Source organism: Anguilla anguilla, chromosome 14 (assembly GCF_013347855.1).
Source record: "Anguilla anguilla isolate fAngAng1 chromosome 14, fAngAng1.pri, whole genome shotgun sequence".
Classification (NCBI taxonomy): Eukaryota; Metazoa; Chordata; class Actinopteri; order Anguilliformes; family Anguillidae; genus Anguilla; species Anguilla anguilla.
Genome location: NC_049214.1, coordinates 5,220,533 through 5,230,532, shown reverse-complemented (window position 1 = coordinate 5,230,532; position 10,000 = coordinate 5,220,533). Strand labels below are relative to the sequence as shown.

Below are 10,000 nucleotides of genomic sequence, written 5' to 3'. Positions count from 1 at the left end.
TAGCTGACCTCTTGGTCTGTTCTCTTCTTGTATAGTTGTTCAGTTTGGTAGGACAGCCTGATCTTGGTATTGTTTGGTTTATGCCATATGTTTCCTTTTTGCTTCAGTGGATCAGTGTTCCTAGGAGGGTTCAAATCTTTGCCAAATATTTAATATGCTTCTGCAGTGTTTTGCCTCCCAGTAACTTCCCAAAAATTAATGCTCTCTATATTCTGTAAGGTGGGGTGGGAGAGAGAGAAAGCAAAAAGGGGGGGGGTAGAGAAATTGTGTGAGAGCGGGATGGAGTGAGTGAGCTATACACTTTGGCACAAATTTCTGTATGAAGTATTTCCTGCCAATAAAGCATTTTTGGAATTGGAAGCGTGAGAGAGTAAGTGAGAGAAAGAGAGAGACATAGAGAGGGGATAGAGAGAATGATGGAGAGGTAGATGGAAGGAGAGTGGGGGGAGAGATGCAGAGGTAGAGGGAGAGAGTGTGAGAGAGAGAGAAATAGAGAGTGGGAGAGAGATTGAGAGGTAGAGGGAGAGAGTGTGAGAGAGAGAGAAATAGAGAGTGGGAGAGAGATTGAGAGATTGAGGGAGAGAGTGAGAGAGAGGAGAGAGAAAGAGAGAGGGGGAGATAGATTGAGAGGTAGAGGGAGAGTGTGAGAGAGCGAGAAATAGAGAGTGGGAGAGAGATTGAGAGGTTGAGGGAGAGAGTGAGAGAGAGGAGAGAAAGAAAGGGAGAGGGGGAGAGTGATTGAGAGGTAGAGGGAGAGAGCTCCATGTGTTTTTGCAGTTGACTTCACCGTTTCCCCTGTGCCGATGTTGCTTGGCCTCCTGGCTGGTTTGCTTTGTGTGGTTTCAGTGTTTCGTGGTAGATTCCCTATAAGCGCATGCTTTAACACATCTGAAGGGGGCTTCTCTTAAGGGGCGGGGAACCCGCCCCCCTTGCTAAAGTTGCTCAGCTGTTTGACCTGCTTGTTTGTAATGGACCGAAATCTAGAAGTGTCCCTGACTTTCCCAGCACTATCTTTGCATGGAAAATCTGTTTCTGTGTGCGGAGGTGTTTGAAATGTGGCACTATGCGGGTGTGTGTGCGTGTGTACGTGTGTGTGCGTGCGTGCGTGCGTGCGTGCGAGTGTGTGTGCGTGCGTGTGTGTGTGCGTACATGCATGTGTGTGTGCGTGTGTGTGCGTGCGTGGGTGTGTGCGTGCATGTGTGTGCATGCGTGTGTATATAATGTGTGTTTGTGCTTTTGTGCACATATGGTGAATGCAGGTTTAAATCCTAACACTATGTTTTTAACTGTATGTAAAACCACATTCTCCAATGGATTGTTTTCATTAAGCAGTGCAAGGGTCATTTTCACCAGTGATAATTGTCTCTTTTTTTTTTTTTTTCGTAGAGCGAGGTTCAGGCCCTCATCAAGGGGGCAGCAGAGACTTTCTTCTCTATTAATTTACCAAAATTGATCTTCTTCACCATCTCATTTTATTTTTGGTTTTAGTGTAGTGAAAACTGTATTCTTTCCATTGTGCTTTTCTAGGTGCAAGATCCCAAATATGTGATTAGAATGCTCTTAACTGAACATTCTTATGCTGATGTAACAATCACTGTACTTTGAAAGCAGTGGAGTTCTAGAACACTGACTTAGAATTCTAACAGGGACTCCAGAAAACCTGCTCTTGAAAGGCTTAAAAGCACACACAGATGGATCTGGAAAACAGAGGCGCAGCGCCACGCCACCCTCCTTTTCCCCCGGCCTCTCCGAGGCGCGGGAGGGCATCGATGCGTCCGGCCCCGCCCTCCCCGCCGAGCGCTCCTCTCCGAGCCCCTCCCTCCGCCAGGCCCCGCGCGGCCCGCCGAGGCGTCACTCGGGGGAACTGGATAGTGGGGGCGGGCGGATACGGAGGGGGGGGGGGCGGGTTCGAATAATGGCAGTCAGATTCAGTTCAGCAAATGATTACATTACCATGTGTGGAGCTCTGGATGGAGGGGGCTGGGTTCAGTCTGACAGGCGGAATCAATCAAGCGTGTTTGTGGGGGGGGGGGGTGTTCTGAGCATTAGAAAACCCTCTCTCCTCCTCTCTATCTCTAGCCATCTATCTCTTGCTCTTTCTCTCTTGCTCTCTCTCGCTTTCTCAGATTCAAATTTAAAATGCTTTCTTGGCAGGAAGTACATCTGTAAGCATTGCCAAAGCGTACAGCAGCACATCCAAATATAAACACAGATGAATAATTGGTAAATACAGCGCTCTCTCTGGTTTGGTTTTGATCTGATTAGTATCACTTCGGTTATTGTTAACAACTGATGGGATGATAATCCATTCCATCTGATGCAGCCTGCCCACAATCTACCTTTGGCCACTTTGTTTGCACTATAAATCTGGCAGAAGTCCATTGTAATATTGGGTGGAGGGTTGGGTGTTGTTTTTTTTAAGTAGGAGATCTTTTGGCTTGTCTCCTGGCTGTTTCAGGCGGGCCCAATGGTGACAAAATTCTGCAGAAATAATTGTTCAGTGGAGGTAGTTTGATGATATACAACAAAGGAAACCACGAGGATGTACAGCAAGACCACCCCCCCCTACCCCCCCAATGAGTTTAAAACATTCATTCTCCCATGCAGCTTTATCAGTAAGTAACCAATGCACCCAGACAGGCAAGCTAACAGGCACTTTTGTATGTCGCTTTGGATAAAAGCGTCTGCCAGCTAAATGTAATGTAATGTAACTCTGTAGAATAACAATTTTGGTACCCACACATCGTACCCCAACATTTGAAGGTTGATCTTTTGTCATTTCTCGCTTCCCTGTCTCTGCTGCCGTGTTTGTAGATCTGCCACGTCAGGGATCTGATTGTGAACAGGGGCGTATTAAGGCTATGTTATGGAAGAGTTGGTGTTTTGCTCTTAACAAAGGATCTTTGGCTTCTAATGCATTTTAAAATGCCGGGCTATTGTGGTGTCAGAGTGATTTATCGCCGTGGAGAGAGGGCCACCATTGCTCTCGTACAGAAGTGTGTTCACTTCACTACCAGTGTCTTATTTATTCTCAGAAGGGTCATTAATTGGCTAAAGAGTTCACAGCGCACACACACACACACACACATACACATACCTTTTTTCCAAAGCCTAAACTGGTTGCTGATTCCAGAGGAAACAACAAAACAAAAAAAGCGCATAGCTCTAACTGGACAGCTTCCGCTGTACTTTAACTGTAACTGTGCTTCGACTGTTAAAGGGCCGTTGATGTGATAGAGCTCTCTGTCCGTCCGTCCTTTTCCTGCTGGGTGTTAGCGTCGGGTAGCACACTTGCTACCAGAAGGTCATGGGTTTGATTCCCAGCCGAGGCACTGCCACTGTACCTTTGAGAAAGGTATTTAACTTAACTAACTGACTCAGTGAACAACCAGCTGTACAGATGGATTGCACAGTATGTGAAAATGTACAGCAAGCTGTGTGACTCTCTGGATAAGAGCTTCTGCTAAATGACCGTGATGTGGTGCTATTGGGGGAACTGGAGGCAGGATTTGGGTGTGTGCAAGGATGTGTGTGTGTGTGTGCGCATGTGAGAGAGTATGTTTGTGTGTGTGTGTGTGTGTGTGTGTGAGAGAGAGAGTATGCTGGTGTGTGTGTATGTGTGAGAAAGAGAGTATGTTTGTGTGTGTCTGTGTGTGTGTGTGTGCGTGTGTGAGTGTGTTTGTGCATTCTTACATGCGTCCCCCCCCCCCCAACCCCGCCTCCCTCCCTGATTGGGCGGACGTGCAGCTGGAGTGGAGGTCTCATCTGTGGGTGCTGAGGCCGCGTGCTGTGACCGTCCCCGGCTTAATTTGGTACGGGGGGGGGGGGGGGGGGGGGAGCGAAGGCCCTCCAGACACGGCCCTAACGGGTACCCCCCGGCGCCAGCCGCCCTCTCAGCCTCCACCTCGCCACGGGAGGCGCGCCTCCGCCGCCTGCCCGCCCCGGACCCTCGCCCGCTGCGCCCGTGCCGCTACGCCACGCTGGCACCGCGCGGGCGCTTCCTCTCACGCCAATCGGCCCGTGGCCCCGCAGGCCCTTTACAGCACTGATCTGAGATCTGTGTCCGGACTGCTCTTAGCACCCAGAGGATGTGCAGTGGGGTGCTGGGGAGAGAAAGGGAGGGAGGGAGGGAGAGAGAGAGAGAGAGAGAGAGAAACTGGCAAGCAATAGCGTTGATCCGGTCCTCAGTGTCTCAGTTGTCTCGTTGTGTCTTGGCTGTGTTTAACACTCTTAATTAGGTTACAGACAGCCTGGAGGAGGAGGTTAATTGCACTTTTGAGTTTTTGGGATTGTGTCCCATGTCAAGGAAAGGAAGTTTTCTCCATTGTGATCGCACTGCAGGTTAATCACTCGCTACAAGGGTAACAGCTACTCAAGGAGCCATCACAACGGGACTTCTGGCATGCTTCCAGTGGAGTGGGCTGGTGACAGGATTTAAATATACACTTTTCTATGTATGTGTGTAAATGCATACCTTAAAAATGTTTACTTTGTCAAAGAACATTAAAATCCTTTAATAAAAATTGATCATAATGTTTTCTTACAAACTTCCTTACCATGGAAACCAAACAAGGGAGCGTTTTAAAAGAATCCACCAAAGACTGTTGATATAATGGCAGCCTACACCTCCAAATTGACTCCACCCGTGATGAAATAACCACTCACATCAAACATTCAGAGCGATATCTGAGCTAAGAGCGTAACTGTCCGAGTTCTGTTCGCCCAACGAACACTGTGATCCATTCTCGGGAAAAAAGCGGATTTCTTTCTCTCCTCCTGTTCACTCCTTCCTTCCCCTTATCTCTCTTCTGATCTTCCTCTTTTCACGCTCTTTCTCTTTCTCTTGCTCTCATTTGAACTGAGTTCTTCTAAAGTATTCTCAAATAAAAGATTTTAAAAAATAATGCAACAACAATGACATTTCTCAAACTGTACAAAATGAGTATTGTGCCTTATCGGATATGCACTTATTGTATGTCGCTTTGTATAAAAGCGTCTGCCAAATAAATGTGATGTAATGCAAATGTGGATGGCAATAGTAAGCTTCTCTTTCCCTCCCCCTCTCTCCCTCTTTCCCCACAGGCTAACGATGCTTCAGGCAACACCTGGAACTGGCTCTACTTCATCCCCCTCATCATCATCGGATCTTTCTTCATGCTGAACCTGGTCCTGGGGGTCTTATCAGGGTAAGCTGCGTGCATGCCTCTCAGTCGCTAAGCTACGCTGCCCTAATGAGCCAGTACCATAGTACGCTCAGATCGCAATCCCAGCATGCCCCAGGGCCAGAGGTTCTGAACCTGGCATGGCATCACTAACAAACATCACCTGCCATTTCCCGTGATTTGGAGGTTTTGCAGGGAAGTGCTCCCCCCTACTCTATAAACACCGAACCATCTTAGCACGTGGAGGAGTTTGGAGAGGATCGGCTGAATGGACAAAGGAAGTTGCGATGGTTGAAGAAGTTGAGTTCCATCGCAACAGGAGAGAAAAAGGGGGGGGGGGGGGGGGGGGGGGAAGCATTAAAAAATGCACTGAACACAAAAGTGCCTGTTGGCTTGAATGGGAGAAAAGAACACTTCCTGAGGATCTGAGACCTAGCGGAACACTTCCCACACGCGGGTGATTCAGCTTTAAGCAGGGCCGGGGTGCTCGATAGGAGAGGCTCTATAGAGAGGCAGGGGTGCATTCATTCACATAGTACAGGCACACGCACACTGACACTGCTGTTCTAGTATGGCTGAGGAAAGGCTGCATGTATCTATGATGGCTGGGGTCCATGCAGGATAGTCCAGCTCTGATTTTTTATGCCCCCGCGACGGCACAGCCGTGGCCAGAGGCATTATGTTTTCGGGCTGTCCGTCCGTCCGTCCGTCCGTCCGTCCCGATTTTCGTGAACGTGATATCTCAGGAACGCCTTGAAGGAATTTCTTCAGATTTGGCGCAAACGTCCACTTGGACTCAAGGATGAACTGAGATGAATGAGATTTTGGTGGTCAAAGGTCAAGGTCACTGTGACCTCACAAAACACGATTTGGCCTTGGTTGGAGGCATACAACTGCGAGGTGGTATTTCTAGTTGTTAATTGCACTTTAGCCAGAGAGTAATTGTGTAGATGTGGACAGGTGCTTATGTGACTCAAATACATACATGTACACACACACACCGAATTGCACACACAGTCACGAAAATGCACACACACACAGTTACTCTCGCATGCTGTGCTCAGTGGAGGGTGTCCTACTGGCTGCGTGCTGGTGTGTGTTACGGTGTGCTGTAGCCGTAGCGGTGTGTGTTACAGTATGCTGTAGCTGTAGCGGTGTGTGTTACAGTGTGCTGTAGCCGTAGCGCTGGTGTGTTACAGTATGCTGTAGCCGTAGCGGTGTGTGTTACAGTATGCTGTAGCTGTAGCGGTGTGTGTTACAGTGTGCTGTAGCCATAGCGCTGGTGTGTTACAGTATGCTGTAGCTGTAGCGGTGTGTGTTACAGTGTGCTGTAGCCGTAGCGGTGTGTGTTACAGTATGCTGTAGCCGTAGCGGTGTGTGTTACAGTGTGCTGTAGCCGTAGCGGTGTGTGTTACAGTATGCTGTAGCCGTAGCGGTGTGTGTTACAGTGTGCTGTAGCCGTAGCGGTGTGTGTTACAGTATGCTGTAGCCGTAGCGGTGTGTGTTACAGTGTGCTGTAGCCGTAGCGGTGTGTGTTACAGTGTGCTGTAGCCGTAGCGGTGTGTGTTACAGTGTGCTGTAGCCGTAGCGGTGTGTGTTACAGTGTGCTGTAGCCGTAGCGGTGTGTGTTACGGTGTGCTGTAGCCGTAGCGGTGTGTGTTACAGTATGCTGTAGCCGTAGCGGTGTGTGTTACAGAGTGCTGTAGCCGTAGCGGTGTGTGTTACAGTGTGCTGTAGCTGTATCGGTGTGTGTTACAGCATGCTGTAGCCGTAGCGGTGTGTGTTACAGTGTGCTGTAGCCGTAGCGGTGTGTGTTACAGTGTGCTGTAGCCGTAGCGGTGTGTGTTACAGTATGCTGTAGCCGTAGCGGTGTGTGTTACAGTGTGCTGTATCCGTAGCGGTGTGTGTTACAGTATGCTGTAGCCGTAGCGGTGTGTGTTACAGTGTGCTGTAGCCGTAGCGGTGTTTGTTACAGTGTGCTGTAGCCGTAGCGCTGTGTGTTACAGTGTGCTGTAGCCGTAGCGCTGTGTGTTACAGTATGCTGTAGCCTTAGCGGTGTGTGTTACAGTATGCTGTAGCCGTAGCGGTGTGTGTTACAGTGTGCTGTAGCCGTAGCGGTGTGTGTTACAGTATGCTGTAGCCGTAGCGCTGTGTGTTACAGTATGCTGTATCCGTAGCGGTGTGTGTTACAGTATGCTGTAGCCGTAGCGGTGTGTGTTACAGTGTGCTGTAGCCGTAGCGGTGTGTGTTACAGTATGCTGTAGCCGTAGCGGTGTGTGTTACAGTATGCTGTAGCCATAGCGGTGTGTGTTACAGTATGCTGTAGCTGTAGCAGTGTGTGTCACAGTGTGCTGTAGCCGTAGCGGTGTGTGTTACAGTGTGCTGTAGCCGTAGCGGTGTGTGTTACAGTGTGCTGTAGCCGTAGCGCTGTGTGTTACAGTGTGCTGTAGCCGTAGCGGTGTGTGTTACAGTGTGCTGTAGCCGTAGCGGTATGTGTTACAGTGTGCTGTAGCCGTAGCGGTGTGTGTTACAGTATGCTGTAGCCGTAGCGGTGTGTGTTACAGTATGCTGTAGCCGTAGCGGTGTGTGTTACAGTGTGCTGTAGCCGTAGCGGTGTGTGTTACAGTATGCTGTAGCCGTAGCGGTGTGTGTTACAGTGTGCTGTATCCGTAGCGGTGTGTGTTACAGTATGCTGTAGCCGTAGCGCTGGTGTGTTAGTGTGCTGTAGTCGTAGCGGTGTGTGTTACAGTGTGCTGTAGCCGTAGCGGTGTGTGTTACAGTGTGCTGTAGCCGTAGCGGTGTGTGTTACAGTGTGCTGTAGCCGTAGCGGTATGTGTTACAGTATGCTGTAGCCGTAGCGGTGTGTGTTACAGTATGCTGTAGCCGTAGCGGTGTGTGTTACAGTGTGCTGTAGCCGTAGCGGTGTGTGTTACGGTGTGCTGTAGCCGTAGCGGTGTGTGTTACAGTATGCTGTAGCCGTAGCGGTGTGTGTTACAGTGTGCTGTAGCCGTAGCGGTGTGTGTTACAGTATGCTGTAGCTGTAGCCGTAGCGGTGTGTGTTACAGTATGCTGTAGCCGTAGCGCTGGTGTGTTACAGTGTGCTGTAGCCGTAGCGGTGGTTTCAGCTGCTGCTCTTGAGGAGCCGAACTGATTGCTTGTCCGAAGCCTGAATCTAATTCTCACCGCCGCTCCAGCAAACGACTTCCTGCCCCTCTGAGGTGTCGATGTGGCGCGGTGGCGGTTTTTTTAATCACAGAGCGTTCTTCCCCATTCCGGCCGTCCGCTCTCAGCCTTTATTCTTTTACGCGTCGTTAGAAGGAAACTTCTTCGGTTCCTGTTTTCTCACCCAATTACTGCAGCCAGCCACAGCTCTCGTCCAGAGACCGCAGCCTCACCGGAGGGAGTCAGGCGGGTTGGGTCTCCCCCCCCCCCCCAACACTGATCTTTGGATCAAAGTACAAAATGAAGATCAGTCATAACTGAGTTAAACAAACGAACAAAACACAATGGTCACAGCTTGCTGCAGTGTAGCGTGTCTACAGGAACAACGAGAGAGAGAGAGAGTCGCCATCTTTTAATTTGCACCGGGGACTGACCAGTGCACACGCCTGTGCGTGCACCGCGCACACCCGCCATTCTACCGCTGCCACCTGCAGAGAAAGAGTTGCTTCGCCGCGGGTCCTCCGGTCAGCCCGGGCGCTGCCTGCTGTTCCTGAGCCACAATGGCTGCTCGGCTCAGCTCGCGCCCCGCAGAGAGAGGAGATGTGAGTCTCCGTACGCGCGTTGCTCTGTACGACCTCGAGCCACTCTCACAGCGCTTGTCAGCTCCCGTGTGTGTGTGTGTGTGTGGGGGGGGGGGGGGTCGTTGGAGATTCCTTGGGTAGGCATGGTCGAGATCCGGGAAGGGTGCATCTCTTGTACGCTGCGCTACATGAAGGTTGAATTTTTTTGCTGCTGTGAGGGTGAGGAGCCTCCAGAAACAGTTCGATGTGACACAGTGCCTATTAGTATGAGCAATTTTTCATAAAAATGTGTATGGCTTCTGCAAGTGTGTGTAGCTCAGATGCTTGCCTACCTACAAGGCGAAGATGGCCACCCCCTGCTGAGCCTGAAAAACCGAGATTATTTCCCTCCGGCTGGGACCGTGGGCCCTGTTCCAGCCCACTGAATACAGTCCCTCACCGTGTTCCCTCAGCACCCTTATCTCTGAAACCCCCACGCGTGTGGTCTCTGCAGTCCTGTTCCCCACCATATAAAACAACCACAGGAAAAAAAAAACCACCTATTCAAACTCTCCTTCCAGTGGACGCTTCCAAACGAAATCACTTCAGCGTGAAGACGTATCCCACGATCCTCAGCAAGTCTCACGCCGTCCTGTATTAGCGATGAGGTTTGTTGTGAGGAGCTGAAAAGCAGGTGTCAGCTAAACAATAGCAGAGAAAGTCTCACGCGGATGTCGAAGCGCCGTGCTGGTTTTTGTGACCTCGTTCACACATTTTCTGTTTTTGTTTTTGGAAAGAATGTATAATTTATCTGTTTATTACCCCCCCCCCGTCAGGGCTGTGGGGTGGGGGCGGAGCATGAGCGTCTCTGACAGGTTTGCTCTCTGTTTCTCTATAGCCTCTTATCTGTCTGCTGCTGCTACTGTCTCTCTCTTTGTCTCTCTCTCTCTCTTCCTCTCTCTCTCTATCTCTCTCTCTCTATCTCTTCCTCTCTCTCTCTCTCTCTCTCTCTCTCTCTCTCTGTGGGTTATATAGAAGGTCAGTGTTTAAGGATCTTACACAGTGATAATGACAGAGTGGCTTTTTAAAGTGGGCATCGCCCAACCACAGAGGGCT

At 50.1% G+C, this 10,000-nt stretch overlaps 1 protein-coding gene across 1 annotated transcript in view; it reads left to right on the top strand.

The window, feature by feature from the left end:
• Positions 1 to 10,000, top strand: part of cacna1bb (calcium channel, voltage-dependent, N type, alpha 1B subunit, b) — a 186,360-nt gene that overhangs the window by 102,590 nt on the left and 73,770 nt on the right. The window contains exon 8 of the mRNA XM_035391563.1: positions 5,083 to 5,186. Coding sequence (XP_035247454.1) covers positions 5,083 to 5,186 — 104 coding nt within the window. The remainder of the gene's footprint in view (positions 1 to 5,082; positions 5,187 to 10,000) is intronic.